Raw genomic sequence first — 17,531 nt, forward strand, 5'->3', positions numbered from 1 at the left:
CTCTCTGTTGAGCCTCTGAGGGTGCCGTCACTCCTTTTTACTAGCTAGGTTGCTGTAACCGCAACACTTGAGAGATCATCCCTCTCCTAGAAATATTATGACGTTTTGCTTGCTTATTTGTTGATAACTTTCTTAAAACTCCAACAACTTCCTCTTAAAAATAGGTCCCTGCCACCGATTGAGTTGATTCCTCTTAGCCCTTCTCCTGTGGTTTCACATCAGCCTTAACCTGCTGACCATGCCAACGCTAGAAATTGGAGGCCTTGATTTTTCTCTTAGTTCCTTTGACCAGTGGTTCTCAAACTTAAGCCTGGATTCAAATCACCTGAAGGGGTTTTTAAACAGTTTCTGATTTAGTAGATCTATAATGGGGATCCAGATTTTGCATTTCTAACAGGTTCCCAGGTGTGTGTGGAGAGGCCTGGGGTGGGGGGGACTGGGGGTGGTACGATACTCTAAGAACCTGTGTCTTAGGCCTTTTTGGCTCTCCTAGCCTCTCCTCCTCCCCTTCCCCAGCCTGCAGGAGAGGATCCCATGGAGCATTGCCCTGGTCCCTTCTATGATGGTGACCATCATTAACAATTTTATAGCATTCACTATGGGCCAGACAGTGGTCCCTTGCTTTACACAGATTAAATAATTCAAACATCTTAACAGTCCTATGAGGTATCCCATTTTCCAAATGAGGAAACTGAAGTGTGTAGAGCGGTTAAGTGAATTGCCCAAGGTCACACTGCTAACCAAATGGATGGTCGGAATTCAAGATTCAAGCCCAGACAACACAGCTAGAATCTATGCTCTCAGTCGCTATGCTTTCTTATCTTTCTTTTCCTCAAGTCACTTAGAGCACCTGATGCTCCTACAGTTTTTGGAAGTGAATACCTCAGAAAGGACACCCAAGACAACTGAGCATATCTTAGGTACTTGTAACCTATGTCTTGGGGTCTGAGTCTCCAGACAACTCGGCTTCCACGTGTGTGTGTGTGTGTGTGTGTGTGTGTGTGTGTGTGTAGGTTAGTGGGAGATGGCTCTTTGAGAGCTGACTGAACCTCAGGAGGACCTCGGGAGGAGCTAATGTGAAGACACGAGCGGCATCCACCTCCGAAGGGAGGCTAGAGCTCCCCTTCTGCTAGAGCCCAGTGTCCCCTCACTATTCTGCCCTAGTCCGAAGGTTTCTGCTGTTGACACTTACCACCCTAACCAGAGACAGACAAAGCTGGGCAGGAACAGATCTGCTGTGTCAGCGGTTATGATAGAAAAGCACATGTGTCTTCGGCCATACCACCCTGAACGTGCCCGATCTCTTCTGATCTTGGAAGCTAAGCAGGGTCGGGCCTAGTTAGTACTTGGATGGGAAAAGCACATGTATCTTTTGTCCACTGTGGTCCAGCAAGCCTGCGTGATCAAGCACTGACCTAGACAAGCATTAAGAGACACATAAATGGGAGGCACTGTCCCAGCCCTCAGGGAGCCAGCAGTCTTCATTCAGGAGAGAGTCACACAGCATGTACATCATTGAGCTGGTCTGTGTGGTAGAGAGGCAGTGAGGGCTAGAGCAGATCAACAGGGAGGAGGCAGATTCTTAAGCCACGTCATGGATGAGAATGGGGAGCACGAGGGGAAGGGTTTGGATGTATGCAGGGCATATCTACAGCAGAAAATATTTGATGATAAATCTTTTAAGATTTGAACTGCCACAAGTTGTCTCCATTGGTGTAGTGATAATCGATTAAGCTTTTTGTGTTTTTTCCAGTAAATAATGTGTTGGATGCTGATTGGAGGTCTGCTGGAGGTTCTGGGGGTTATTTTAGAAAATGGGTTCTATTCCTTACAGAGTTGCTGGTTGGTTCTATAAATGGAGGCCTTCTTAAAGTATTTTTTCTACCTCTGTGGTCTGATTCTCTCCAATTTTTTTGTATTGCGGACATTTCTGTGGGGTACAAAACTTTTCCCATGGCTATCTCTGACCCCACACACCCCATTAAGGTGGACAGACCCTAACACTGGGCCATCAACATTGATAGGGACTAAAGATAAGGACCCAACAGCTTAATAAATACATCTCCCCTTAAAGGTGGTGGTGTAAAGCTAGATTAAAACAAAATGGAGCGTGCCTGGGTGGCTCAGTTGGTTGAATGTCCGACTTCGGCTCAGGTCATGATCTCGCAGTCTGTGAGTTCGAGCCCAGCGTTGGGCCCTGTGCTGACAGCTCAGAGCCTACAGCCTGCTTCGGATTCTGTGTTTTCCTCTCTCTCTGCCCCTCCCCCGCTCATGCTCTTTCCTTCTCTCTCTCTCTCTCTCTCTCTCTCTCTCAGTCAAAAATAAATAAACATTAAAAAAAGTTTTTTTTAAAAAACAAAATGGGCCACTGCTGTCACTCCCAGCACTGGACCAGTGTTATATAAGTCCTCTTGCTGTTTTTGGGTCCTCTTTTGGTTTAGAATTCTAGACGGTATGTTTGAGGCTCAGAAAGGATGCACAAGAAGCTTTGTCTATAGTCTATAAAACTGTGGGCTGTGAGCTCTTGTCTCCTCCTGCAACTTTCCCACAAAGTCTGCTAAAGCAAAGCGTCCTCATCTGGTTAGTGCTCCTGATTCCGGTCCAGCCACTGACCTCTGGGTCTCTTTAATTTCAAGGTGGGATGCCCAGAAGGAGGGAATAGCCCAAAAGGACAGAAACGGCCTTGGCCATTCTCATTTCTGATTACAGAACTTCATCCTTTTCTATTGTCCTTCCTGCCTTTCTTCCTTCTTAACAGAGGACTTTAGGAATTAAAAAGTAGCTCCCCTTCTCAAGAAAACCAAAACAACCTTATTCTGAGCACATCGACAGACCTACTTACCTGAAAATGAGTTTGATGCACAAAGAACAGGTGAAAGAAAATAAACTGCCTTTTCTGCTTACCTTTGCATAAATTCCTGGAGTTGGCTAATAGCTCAAGAGAACCAGAAGGAGAGGTGTGCCTCTCACTCCCTCTACAGGGCTATACCTAATGAGGAAAAGCAAGCAGGATTGGAAACGTTTGAGGGTTGCTTACCCAACTCAATCCTTACACAGTTGATTAGGCCCTTCTTTTCAAATACAGTAACAGTTAATTTGTGACCATGGATTTGACTATCCTCCCTCCACAGAATTGTCCATTCTCTCTTCCCCTAGAATAACTTTTACATGTATTTCAGATTTCATACCTAAATGAGTGATACATGAATTTTACAGTCAACTTTTCTGGCACGTCTATTTTGGGGATGTATATGTGCTGTTCCTTGGTGACAGTATTTACACACATCACAGGGCTCTTACATTCGCACTTACACTTTGGATTCCCATCTCTCAGGATGGGAAATTTTGCCTGTAAGTTGCTGAGCAACTTCCACATTATTTTAGAAAGTGTGAGACTTAACAGCCCAGACTCATTTAAAGACACAGAATGGCCCCCTGTTGTCACAGGTGAATCGGCCCTTCCCAGACTTTGTGAGGTTTGTAAACCTACTGTGGGAAGTGGCTGTTGTTCAGTTTGGTCTGTTGGATCAAGCATGAACTATTCCTTTGAGATTTGACCTGTGTATATTTCTCTCAGGACACTCCTTATGGACTCCATCTGGCCATTGCCAAAGATTTTAGCCTGGAGTTCTTCACTAATAAATACGATGGCAGGTAGGCTACCTGGGCAACAGTGTGCTTCTTTCAAAGTTCTCATTTGTAGAGCTGCTCATGGAATAAGGCCCGAATCTGAGTGTTCTCGGACAAAGCATGTTTTCCTCCTTTGCAAGGTCAGCATGATGATTGCCAATTCATTATTCTGAAATACTGTTGGAGAGTCATTCTGTGGTGTGTGGGGTTTTGTCAGTGGTGGTCTGGGAGTGCGAGAATGGCACTGAAGTTTAGTGAGTGGGAAAACTTCCTGCTTTGGGAACATTTATGGCCTCTCCTCTGAGAGGTTTTTGGTATAAAAAAAACTAGCTGAATGTGGTTTGTAAGGATTTGTCTTGCATTTGTCAAGAGTAAGGTAACATTTTCTTCATCTCTAATTTATATGACTCTTAGGAGACCCATTCCTGTGAGGTTTTATTAGAACATAATTACTTACGGCCAAAAAATTTGGATGTTACAATAGTTTTAACACAGCCCTATTGGCATTGGTTTTCTTTCTTTCTTCAACAGATGTTTGCAAGAGAGTCATATTAAATACATCTAATTCTGCTGCCTCAGCCTAATGAATCTTTATCATGAAGATTACTTTAATTGGTGTCAGTTACAATCAAGAAAATCACCCATTATGCTTTTGTTTTCCAGCACGTGGGGAAATTTTCCATCCTAACAATACTGAGAGGGGAATGTAGTAAAGATTTTGAAAATTAAGTTAGTCATTTTATTTTCCTCTTTTACACGTTCCTGTTTTTATTTGACACTAAAGCTAAAAGTAATCAGAATTCTGCACAGTCCAACTAGAAAGAGGTGACTGAACTGTTTCGGGGTGACCCGTGACACCTACAATAGTTTGCAGGTCACCGATTCTTCATTTAAAAGAAATTTCTAGGAAATGCCTAAGATTTGAGTAAGAAATCCCAAAGTCTAACAAACCACTCTCAAACAAAATGCCTGGGAACAACTTTATGTAGCCATTTAAAAATGCGCTTGATAAAGAAATGACAATGCATGGGAAAATGGGCACAACATTACTACCCACATAGAGCTATTGTCTAGTGGAGAAGTACAGAAAATAGGTGTGATACACAACAGGTCACATGGTAAATGCTGTGGAGAAAAATAAAGCAAGGCACGGTGGGTAAGGAAGTGTAAGGTGAGGGAGTAATATGGGCAATTTAAAATACTGTGGACAGAGAAGTTCTCACTCAGAAGGTAACATTTAAGCAAAGACATAACTGAGAGGGGCTGGATGTGGATCTGGGTAGGGGAAAAAGCATTCCAGGCAGAAGAAACAGCAAATGCAAAGGTTGAGGGGTAGCACATATCTGGCACGTGAAAGAAACAACGAGGAATCCAAATGGACTGAAAAGAACGAGGGACTAGTAGTGGGAATGAGGTTCCATCATAGAGGACCTAATACGTTATTATATGGCTTTTGCTCAGAGATGAGAAACCATTGGAATCTTTGATCAGAGAAGTGACATGACCTATCTTCCGGTATAAAAAGATGATTCTGTTCGTTATGTTGTTTGTGGGGCAGGAGGTGGATGGAATGCAGAAGCGTGGTGAGAGGTGGTTAGAATCTGGGTATGTTTTAAAGATTCAGCACACAGAGTTGCTAACAGATTAAACATGGGATATAAGAGGAGTAGTCAGTCCATGATGCTCGAAAGTTTCAACCCAAGCTACTGGAAAGATAGACGAGCCATTGCTGAGATAGAACAGAGGACCGAAGGAGCAGATCTAGTGACAGCAAGAGGGGGAACTCAGTTTTGGACCGAGTAACTTTGAGATCATCCCAGTGGATGTGTAGAAGATGCAACTGAATGTGCATCCAAGATGAGACCTGGGCCAGAGATACAAATGTGGGAGTCGTCTGTACAGACATGAGGTCAAAACTGAGGCAAGTGGTCAGGGGAGCTGGCCAGTTTTATGTGCCCGCTGGGAATGGGCAGCCTTAGACCTACAAAAGTTAGCCATGGCCAGGAGGAGGTCAGAAACCTGAATGTGAATCCCAGCCCTAACTTGAGCTCTTGGCCAAGATCTCAGGACTAGTTGACTACTGGTCTGGGTCCTTCAGGAGCAAAGGAGACCTCATGGAGCACCTAGTCATGCCAGTGCCCAAGAAAAAGAGTGACCAAGATAGAAAATCCCCCTTGAAGAATGACCAGATCACTTGGGAGTGGTAAGTGGGTATTGTAGGTGTCTGTTCAAGTCACAGGTACCCTTTGAGGATGGTCAGTGAATGACCAACAGCTAATGACCCTCATGGTCCCAGAGAAAGCTCTAATGGTTATAATGGGCTATGCAGTCTACTACATAGATTCCTTTCTTTTCTAGTGAATTCAAGGGGCAGTAGCATTAAAAAAATTTTTTTTAATGTTTTTATTTATTTTTGAAGGAGAGAGAGAGACAGAGCATGAGTGGGGGAGGATCAGAGAGAACGGGAGACAGAATTCGAAGCAGGCTCCAGGCTCCCAGCTGTCAGCACAGAGCCCGATGTGGGGCTCGAACTCACAAACTGTGAGATTATGACCTGAGCTGAAGATTGTGCTTAAATCACAATAGTATTGTGGCTTAACCAACTGAGCCACCCAGGAGCCCTGGGGCAGTAGCATTTTTGAGTGATTTTTTGTTTTTTTACCAAATAACATGAAGCTCTAATTAGTTAACTAGTAAGCTATATTCATCAACTATTGCTGTGTAACAAATCACCCCAAAACTTAAGAGCTTCACATCATCTTCCCCTCACAGTTTTCTGAGGGTCAGAAATTTGGGACAACCTTGCTGGGTAGTTCTGGCTTAAGGTCTCTTGCATGGTTGCAGTCAAGATATTGACTAGAACTGGAGAATCCACTTCCAAGGTAGCTCACTCACATGGCTGGCAAGTTGGTGCTGGCTGTTAGCAGGAGGTCCGATTTCCTCCCCACACAAGCCTCCCCCAGGGCTGCCTGAGTGTCTTCATAATTGATGTGGCTACCTTCCTGCAGAGTGAGGGAGCCAAGAGAGGAGGTGGAAGCTACAATGCCTTCTATGACCTAATCTCAGAACACCTTACCACACTCTATTGGTCACACAGACCTGTTTGGATTCAGTGTGGGAGGATAATACACAAGGGTGTGAATACTGAGAGGCAAGGATCCATGGGAGCCACCTTGGAAGCTGGCAGTCACCCTCCTTGAAAACGGAGAAAGTTTCTATCTATCCAGTCCTTTATATCTGCTCTCAAAGCACCACTTGCAGCTATAGGGGCTCAGTAACTGCATGCTGTCCCAGTCCCCCATAACAGCTAGTCTAATCCAAATGTTTTATATGGCTCCACCAAATTATGGGGATGTTTGTCCAGTCATTTCTAGCTCAAGTAGGCACCTTAGGAGACGATAGACAAGTGCAGGTGCCAGCACAAGAATCCCACCGTTGCCATGTTGGGATTTGCCATTTTTCCCCCTGACTTTTTAGGTGCCCTGTTAGCTCACATTCCTACCAAATGCATAGTGTCTGTTATTACCACTGGCCATCTGTCCCCAAGTTGTGCAGAGTTGCACTACATTTAGAAAGCTTTAGTACATGACGTGTAATAGAAATCCTTCCAAGGAGAATTTGACCATTTAAGATCCACTAGAATTCCTGCCTTTTATTGCATTTATTTAAACAGTACTTCTTGTGTGTGTGCACTTAATTTCCAGCCATTTCTCGCATGAACAAATTGCCTAAATATACTTGTGAGAAACCCTTTTATAGTAAATGTTATTAAACCGAAAACAAGGGTATAATAAAATAGCAATTTAAGGGTAATTTACTAACAACTGGAACCCTTAAACATTGACATACTATTGTGTAGTAATAATACCAAACTTGGTATTTAAGCACAATCTTTGTCACTCTAAGAATCATTGGGACAGTTTCCTAATCCTCATGGTCTTTTATTATAGCTCTTTCAGGATTTTTTTACTACTCCTATGTCACTGGCTTGTAAATTATAAATCATCAACTTTTACCCACGTAAAACATCCAGCAAATAACATCTTTGCTCCTTATCTAGAGAAAATATTCAGAGAAAGTAGTAGAGGTGAGTTGGCACCATTGAATCTTGCTGTTCTTGGACCTCTGTATTCCAGAGTGTCTACTAAATACAGTGGTATTGGGGTGTATGATAACAGAAACTGCATCACAGAAGTGATTGACTCATTGAAAGTTTCAGGATTTCTAAGTCTTCCCCAGTAAGGAAAATCTGTTGACTACACATCTCAGTAAAAGCTCCTTGCTCTCTGGAAGGTGGTGTGAATGCCACAAAGAAGACCAATGGGCAGGGCAGCTGGCCAGGACCTAGCTCTCATGTACCAAGTCCCCACATGTAGGACCAGGCTTCTGTTTGAAGGTGGAGATGCTTATTCTCTGATCAGTGTCCTGGGGATGCTTACCCTGAGAGACTGACTCAGTACTAACTAGAAAGTAGTAGACCTTGCAATGCTGGCTTATTAGCTTGCCATGAGGAGCCATCATCAGAGGGACCAGATGTACTCCAAGTCCATATACTCAGCACAGGAAGGCCTCCACAGGAAGCCAAATCATGATCAGAAACCATTTAACTCGCCCTGAAAAGCTATCATCACAGAATCTTGCAAGAGACGATCCAAGTCTGTATGGTCAATTCATTCTCACCCAGGAATGAAGATACCCGGAGTGAAATCATAGTCCAAAAGTTGTTTGGCGAGTGGATAATCAGGATGAGGGAGGCTGAGGTGACTGTTGAGTGGCAACAGGTTAGCTTCATGAGTTGATCTCAGAATGGGAATGATTTTGCCTGAAGGGCTGAACTGCTCAAAGCCAATGCTAACACTTAATTTTTCCAGAGGTGTATTCCAGTTTTGAAGAGGTGTATTGTATTTTTTTTTTGATCACATAACACATTACCCAAAACTTAGCAGATAAGGAAAAATAAACACGTTATCACATGCAATTCCTATGGATCAGGAATATGAGAGGTTCTGGCTCAGGGTCTCCCAAATGTGGTCCGGAGTGCAGTCATCTGAAGGCTTAAGGGGCCGGGGGTTCTGCTTCCAAGATGGTTCCCTCACATGGCTAGCAAGTTAGTGCTAGCTGTTGGCAGGAAGCCTCAGTTCCTCACTTTCAAGACCCCTCTCCCTACTGGGTTCTTTGAGTATCGTCATAGCATGGTAGCTAACTTCCCCCAGAGTGAGTAACCCAAAAGAAAGCAAGGCAAAAGCCGTCAGTGCCTTTTATAACCTAATCCATGAACTCACACACTGTCTTTTCCGCTACACTCAATTTGCTAGAAATGACTCACTAAGTCTAGCCTGCCCTGAAGGAGAAATGAATTCATTAGGCTCCATCTTTTAGACAGGAATGTCAAAGAAGATGTGGACATACTTTAAAACCCACAGTAAGTATCACCTACGTTGTCTCTGCAACTCCTTTTTTTCCTGCCCTTCCATAGCTGGCATGTACTCTACTGATAGATACATTCATATTATTGTCTTTGTAAATATAATACACATATACACCTTTTATATGTAATTATATATCATATATGATATAATATTTATAATGTGGATAATATGTTACACATTTTGTCTATATTATAAATATTAATGTATTGAACTTATGGCCAAACTCTTCTAGCATGATAATCATTATGTATCTTTATGCTCATTTGTATACCCCCATTCTGCCACCTCACTAGCGGGGGACCTGTGGCAAATTGCTTGACCTCTCTGTGCCTCTGTATCCTCATCTGTAAAATTAGACTGTAATAGGACCTACCTCATAAGTTTCTTGTGAGATTTAAATGAGTAATTACACGCACAGCGGTTGGAAGAGTGCCTGGCACATAGAGACCATTCAATACCATCAGCTGTCAGCGTGGTGTCTGTAGTTGCTGCAGAATAGTTTGATCCAGTAGTACACCTCGGAAGACTGCCCTCAGGGGGCTATCTTGGGTCCATGTTCCCAGTGGCAGTACGCAAAAGTCAGGGTGGTCTTCCTGGCTACACCACAGTCCCACAGCATCCAAGCCCTGAACCGAGAATGCAGAAAGAACCGTTTCAGGCCTGGGAGGGACCAGGGCCAGAGGTCTCTTGTTTTCCTTTCCTCTTTGCTGCGCTTGTTCCTCCTCTGGCTCCCAGGTTACCCCTGACCCAGAGTGCTTACATGGAGATAACATGTTTAGTTTGCACTCTGAGTCCTATTTATGTTTTGTTTTTGTTCCTTTTTTTTTTTTTTTAAGGCTGACCTTTTGCAGAAGGATAGAATACCCAAACAGGGAAGTGACCTCGCAGAAACCTAGGGAGTTCCTCAGCCTCGTGAACTTGTATTAAGAGTTGTTCCTACATTGTATTTCTAAGTCTACGTTTTCCAGGGTGTATACTAGCTACATCTGATCATCTGATTGATGTCAGACAGATTGATCTTCCTCTCAGGACCTTTTGCTTCTTGCCAGTGCCTCTTGAGCTCCTTGGGCTTAATGAATAGATTTTATCTTTATCCGAAGCATACTTGTAATTAAAAACATGCTGGGTGTTTGCTGAAAATGTATTGATGGGAAGTTAGAGCTGGTGCTTCCTCCGTCTCCCAAAGCTACTTTAAAAGGGAAGCCATACCTAACGGAATGCACCAGGGTTGTCTTTTGTCAGGTGACAGGTAGCTAAATATAGAGTTGGAGCTGGGAGGGACGTGCTGAGGTCACTTGTGCCCTCCTGCCATCCGCCTTCCCCATCTGAATGTCTCCAGCTCTGTGGCTAGCCCGTTCTGTAGCCTCCAGCCATACATGGCTTCTGAGCACTTCAGCTGTGGGTAGTCCAAGTTGAGATGTGATATCGGTGGTAATATACACCCTGCGTTTCGAAGACTTAATGCAAAGACAGGCATGTAGAATGTTTCCTCAATAATTTATAGTTGATTACAAGTTGAAATAGTATTTTGATACATTGGATTAAAGAAAATACATCATTACAATTAATTTCCCCTCCCTCTTTTCACTTTTCTTTTAATATTAGGAAGTTCTAAATACCGTGTGTAGCTCACATTACGTTCCTATCCGTCAGTGCTTCCTTAGGCATCTATCTCTATTCTTCAGGCCTCCAGCACATAGATTATAAGGCTTTCCTTGGTGACTCCTCTGGGTCTTTTGTCATTGTGGCACTTCATTTCTTCTCCACATCCAATCTTAATCTCTGCCGCTTCGATTTGAAGACTTCTACTTCAAATAGTTGGCTCTTCATCTTCTTATGAAATCCCCACTTGAAAAGAGTTGAGCGTCTCTTCATATCGTTCACCTGTAAGCCCAGTAGCCCCATTTTCTTTCAGCTTTTGACTTTCTACCTCTTCCAACTCTGATATTTTTTAATGATCTTCCCTGGGTAATCCTTAGACTCTATACATTACTTTTAAAACTCGGTATCCAAAACCAACCAACATGGCTCTAATGTGGGCCTGAGTACTGCAGAGACAAGTAGAAGAAATTATGTCCACCATCAAGTACTTGATGGTCCTTTTAATGCATTACCACACAAGGAGGGACAGATGCTGTTGGTAACAGTCTTAACTGATGAGGAAGTTGAGGCTCAGGTAGGTGAAGTAACTTAACAAGGTCCCACTGCAAATTAAGTGGCAGATCTGGGATTCATGCCCAGGTTTGCCAGGTTCTGGAGCTTATATTCATTCGTTATATATCATGTCTTCCTTGCCTGATACTTTTCTTTGAATACACCTTTGATCTCGAGGGGCTTTATAGTACTTGACTGATGCATTTGTGGCTTCTGGTCAACATTGATTCTTGAGCTTGCTCTGTTATGTTTCTGTCTTACTGGAATTGTGAAGTCCTTCTGCTAAATTCCAGATACTCCCTTTCAACTCTGCAGATTCCTCTTGAAAGCCAGTAGGACTGCCCTGCCCTGGCCTATTGTAGGGTAATTTGTAGGCAAGAGGCAATGTGTTCAGCTGTCAGGAGTGTCTTTTCAGGAAGGGAGCTTTCTTTCTTGTGGCCTGAGATCTTCAGGATAACTAGCAGTTTCCAGAACAAGCTACTTCTCAAAGGCCAGTCAAGGCAAAGTACATTGTTTATCCATGTTTACCTAAAGGCAACAAGTGTGTGTTTTGAGTAGAAGGCAACAAGAAGGGATCCTTGAGAGTGTGTTAAAAATGGATCTTCTCACGAATGAACATTGAAGACATGATACCAAGTGAAATAACCAGTCACAAAAGGACAAATACTGTATGATTTCACTTACAAGAGGTAACTAGAGTAGTCAAATAGACAGACAGAAAATACAGTGGTGGTTGCCAGGAGCTGGGGGAGGGGAGAAATATGGAGGGATGATTCAGTGAGTACAGAGTTTCAATTTGAAAAGGTGAAAAAGATCTGGAAATGGATGGTGGTGATGGCTGCACAACATTGTGAATGTCCTTAAAGCCACACCACTGCATGCTTGAAAATGGTGAAAATAGTAGATACTATGTTATATATATTTTACCATAAAGACAACTAACCAGATTTTCTATACATGAAGAAAAATAGCTTGCTTATCACGTGTGATCGGAGGTGGTACTGGAGCTAAGTCCCATCCTGGGTTTGAGATCACAATTGTTTTCTGAAGTAGCTTCTCATGAGAAAGTGCATCCTGCACTGAGATGAGGGGAGTTCTTTCTTTTTCTGACAGATTTCTCCATCTAGGAAGTTTTACTTCACACAGATGCCTTTGCCAGGGTGTAAACTACTTTTCCACAGATGTCTGGGATAGGGAAAGCAGCCTTACCTCCAAGGGATCCAATGAACGTTTGACAACACTTGCTTTTCTGTGGAGATTTTCTTATTCCTTATCCCCCTATGTGAAGGTGTGTCTAGACTTTTCTAAGAAAGAGTGCAGGGCTGTAAGTTCTATTTGGTTGTACCAAAGTAGTTGTAGCCTCTTTGGAGACCTGAATAGGAATTAGATTGAGCACCCGAACCTCTAAGAACATTTGTTCTGTGTTTCATTGATGTCAGTGCCCCCCGACATCCCGGAGTCAGTCATCCAATCTGATGAGTGGGCCATTTTGAGAAACATTCAGCCAGGGTACATAGATTGAGACTCTAACCCATAGGAATTCTCTCTACAGTGCGGTGTTTCATGCCATTGTGGGTGTATTTGCTTATTTGCCCTGTATATTTTCCTTTTCAGGAATCATTAACCAATGGCAACAGGAATCCAAGGATAAAGTGATTTCCCTCCTGTTAACTCACCTGCCTTTGCTGAAGCCAGGAAACCTCGATGCAAAAGTTGAGTATATGAAACTGCTGCCCAAAATCCTGGCACACTCTATTGAACACAACCAGCACATCGAGGAGAGCAGGCAGCTGCTGTCCTATGCTTTGATACATCCGGCCACTTCGTTGGAAGACCGCAGTGCTTTAGCCATGTGGCTGAACCACTTGGAGGACCGCACGTCGACCAGCTTCGGCGGCCAGAACCGAAGCCGCTCAGACTCTGTGGATTATGGGCAGACTCACTACTATCACCAAAGACAGAACTCCGATGACAAGCTCAATGGGTGGCAGAACTCTCGGGATTCGGGGATTTGCATCAACGCCTCCAACTGGCAGGACAAAAGCCTGGGGTGTGAGAATGGCCATGTGCCCCTCTACTCCTCTTCATCTGTCCCCACCACGATCAATACGATTGGAACCAGCACAAGTACAAGTAAGTTCCCAGGAAGCCCGTAAAGCAGTGTGCTTTGGTGACTTGCTGTGTGTGGCATGTCCCACTGCGAATGTCTGCTCTGAGCACCCCATGACCCTGGGAGAGACGGGCCGATGGGAATCGGCTGTGGGAAGGGGATCTTTGCATCCCATACCTGTTGCTCTTTTGACTCTGGAAAGATAAAAATGCTGGGCAGGTAGAAATGAGTGATGGTCCAAATTTGGGTTATAAACAGACTGAAAAATAAATACGTTTGAGAGAAGAGTAAGTGGTGAAAGAAGGAAACTTCCCGTTTCCACGAGTAGAAATGCCTTTTACCCGCATGCCTTTCGCCCTGGAGTTTTTGGATTTGCCAAAACACTGAGTTATGAGTGATTCTCTAAACCTGATTCTAACCCATGGTTAACCAGATGCCCTCATGGGGTTTGTGCATTTTCTCTTTTTTTTCTGTTTTCTTTCTTTCTTCCTTTTTTTTTTTTTTTTCCTTTTCTTCATTTCACCCTGGAATGTTCCCTCCCTTGCACTTTCTGGGTTTTAGCCCCAGTTGTTGGGGGCACTTTTCCTCCTGACCAGGGAAGTAGGTTTGCTAACTTGAGAATGCTGCTCTGTGCTGTGGCCTTTTCTCACTCCGCCTCACCTAGGAGAGGCGGGTCAGGGACCGTTCTGCAGAAGGGGAGAGCAGAGGACAGCTTTCTGCTCTTTTGACCACTAAGGCAAAGTACCCTGCTCGCAGCTGGGACTAAGGCTGGGAATCCTCTGTATGGCTCCCCACTTAGGCTGAGCAAAGTGACAGACGTGCCATTTGTGCTTCTGTAAAGTGACAGTATGGGAGGGGGGCCTGTCATTGAACAGAAATCATCCATGCTACTTGCGTGTGTTCGTGAATACAGTGTCTGCAGTGAGATAACTTTCTCAGTGGAAAGCTTTTGTGGTTAGACCTTACGTGCCTGTCAACATGCAGGAACCCCCAATTAAAAGATCTGAGAGTATTAAGAATTAGCGGTGACAGCTTCTTGGCCTCTACCTCCACTTGGATCTTTTTGCTAATGGGCCCTTTTAAATGGCTTTCTCAAATACATAGGAGTGTCGAATTATAACTACGTTAATTGAAACAGGACCTTAGTGGAATAACCGAGGAAATACTTAAGATACTGCATTCATAATGCTACAAAATGAGATTTTTAATTCCTTCTTTCTCTATTTTTACACTGAGATATTGATAACTAGTACATTTGGGGAATTAAGTGATTATTGCATCATTAATTTATTATGTAAGAGGTTCTGAGGACAGTCTGTTTCACAGACTAGTAATCCGGGGAACAGTTTCACTAGCTTGTGTGTGACAAAGAGTGATGGCTGGGACTGTTAAAGCAGACACATGTAGGCTGGATGACAGAGCTTTTTGGCCCAAGTTTCCTGGGTCAGGGACAGAATCTAGTAATTGTTACAAAACTCTTTGATAGGTGGGAGAGATGTGAGCTCCAAGCTGCCTGCCCTCTCAGAACTTGGTCTTTTATATTTTAAGGGGTTGAATTTTATGTCACTTGTCTTCAAGTTATTCTTGGGTCATCATATTTGTGTCTCTACTGATTTGCACATTCAGGGCTGTGTCTTGACAAGATGTGTACATTCAAGATGGTTATCAGATTGTAGTCAATGGGTACTTTCCTTTTTTACTGTGGCTCTCCAGCCTACAGAGTGGTGGTGATGCAGAAATGACTGTCATGGCCTCCCAGATCTCTGGGTCCCTGTGTAGTACTTGAGCAGAGAAAGACTTGAAGGTTTAACGAGATAACTAGATTACATATGTCAGGAAGAAGAAAGGGGTTGGAGCCCTGTTTCAGAGCATTGGCAAAGAAATCTTAGATCTGTCTTCCAGCAAGTTTCATGCAAACACTTAGGCCATGTCAACACTGGTATTTCAATATCTCTTTAACAAAACATGAATGTCATTGCTTCAGTCTTCTGCATCGTCAATGGTGGTTAAATTGTGTTTGTCAAAACTGCCAACTTTTGGGTCATGCATTCACTCGTGCCTCTATTAAATATCTCCTGAGCACCTGGGAGGCAGTTTGACAAAACGGAAAGGACAGGAACCTTGGTGTCAATGCCCTGCTAAGTCCAAATCTCAGATCTACAGTTTGCTAACTACAGCTTGGCCAAGTTACTTAACCTCTCTGAGCAAGGTCCTCACTTGTACAATGAACATTTATGATACCCATCTTTGAAGGACTGTGGTGAAGGTACTTTAGATTACGCATGTAGATGCCCAGCGCTGGTCAGAGCTGGCAACAGGGTCTGCTAAGTGAATCAGTGAGAATGGGAAAGACAGTGAGGAGCAAAGTGCTAACACTGACCCCAGAGTCTGTGCCTGCATTTGCACCTTCTGGTTGTCATCTGATGAAGCACCTTTCCAGAGCCCAGGGCCATGCAGAGTAGACTAGGCGTCCTTGAGTATGCTGTGGCTTTTGACCATTTCACCGCAGTAGAAAATGGATTGGACTGAAGGCTCCAGGATCTCTTCTATTGCACTAAAGAGCTACATGTCTTCTTTCTTTCAAAATGGAAAAAGATATCTACACAAAGCAACATAATTTATAAATCATAGTAAGAGAACTGAAATCATTTAGTGCTTCGCATTTTCAAATTATCAGCCACATCAAGGACAGCTAATGAAAAGAAACTAACTAGAAGACAACCTCCTTACACAGTTTTTGGGTTTTAATCTTGATTTGTTCCACTAACGTTTGGTTCCCTTGGTCATTATGCTCCAGCAAAGTGCCTTAGCATTTGTGGCCTCCTCCCTGTGTGGATTCTGCATCGTTCAACTGCACTGAAAACACTATCCACTTTCTGGGTACCGAGTACTGTGTTTGAGTCCGTGGAAAATATAAAGAAGCTTAAGGAAAGTGATTCACTTTCAGGGAACCTATAATATAACAAGAGAGAGAAGGTATATCAATCAGTCTCACAATTAAAAATGAAATATCTTCTTTTAGCCAGACTAATCTGCAAAAATTTTGCATAAAAACCCATGTATTACATAAAAACGCAGTTAAAAAAAATAACAGCTGCCATAGGGCGATACAGGATTGTGTCAACTGAATGGGGGGTCTGTACTGTAAGCACTGTGAATGTTTGAAATGGAAAGATTCTTGTGAACTGCAGGGTCAAGAAAGCTTTTGCAAGAAATGGGGCAAGTAAGCTATGATGGAGATGGCAGGAGTGGGGCGACCAAGGGTAGGGACATTCATTGTGAGCAAAAGGGTGGAAGTTATAGTGAGCACGCAGGGTTGGAAGACAGTGAAGAAGAAGGAAAGGTTCACGAAGGAAAAATAGCTCGTGAAAGAAAGCAATAAAAGTAGACAGGGAGGGGATCTGAGAGCTCTAAAGAGGCCAGCCATAACACCATCTGTATGACAGTGATACGAGCAATGCTGTAAGGGGGCCTGGTCTGCTATGTGCACGCCAGATGAATGACAAGGGATGACTACAACATCAGTGAGTTTCAAAGGTACCATGGGGATAGGAACAGGCATGGAGCAGAAGAAATGGATGCTAGAAACGTTCCTAGGTATAATTATTAGAATTAGGATTCAGTATTGACTTTGGACATACATTACAGATTCATTTATTTTTTCATTCATTCACTTAGGAAGTGTTTATTGAGTACCTACTATATGCTTAATCTACTCGAGGCACTCGGTGCGTCAGCAGACCAAAGATGCTCTCCCTTGTGGAGTTGCGTCTACACTATTATAGTATATGAGGAAATTATATAATGTGTTAGAGATTGATAAGTGGCATGGAAATAAGAAACAGAGTAGGGTCAGTAGGATCAAGCCTAGATGGTGAGGTGATTATAGTAATAAATAGGGTGGTCAGGGTAGACCTCATCGAGAAGGTGATGTGTGAACAAACACTTGAAGGAGGTAAGGGGGTTAGCCAAGTGAGAGTCTGGGGGAAGAACAGTCCAGCCAGAGAAGAAGCTTGAGCAAAAATCCCAAGATCTTTTCCCAGCTTGCTGGGGAAAAGCAAGAAGACCAGTGGCTGAAAGAGTGACATAGACAGTGGTGGAGCTTGCAGAGGTAACAGGGAAAGACAGATCCTATGGGGCATTGCAGGGCATTGCAAGGACTTTGACTTTTGCTCTCAGTAAACCAGGAAGCCATTGGAGGGTTTTTG

The 17,531-nt window shown here is 43.4% G+C and overlaps 1 protein-coding gene across 3 annotated transcripts in view; it reads left to right on the plus strand.

Annotated features, from left to right (window-relative positions):
* Positions 1-17,531, plus strand: part of SAMD4A (sterile alpha motif domain containing 4A) — a 215,082-nt gene that overhangs the window by 113,262 nt on the left and 84,289 nt on the right. For all 3 annotated transcript variants that reach the window (XM_030319145.1, XM_030319149.1, XM_030319146.2), the window contains exon 3: positions 12,828-13,346. In XM_030319145.1, coding sequence (XP_030175005.1) covers positions 12,828-13,346 — 519 coding nt within the window. The remainder of the gene's footprint in view (positions 1-12,827; positions 13,347-17,531) is intronic.

The sequence above is a fragment of the Lynx canadensis genome, chromosome B3, assembly GCF_007474595.2.
Source record: "Lynx canadensis isolate LIC74 chromosome B3, mLynCan4.pri.v2, whole genome shotgun sequence".
Lineage (NCBI taxonomy): Eukaryota > Metazoa > Chordata > Mammalia > Carnivora > Felidae > Lynx > Lynx canadensis.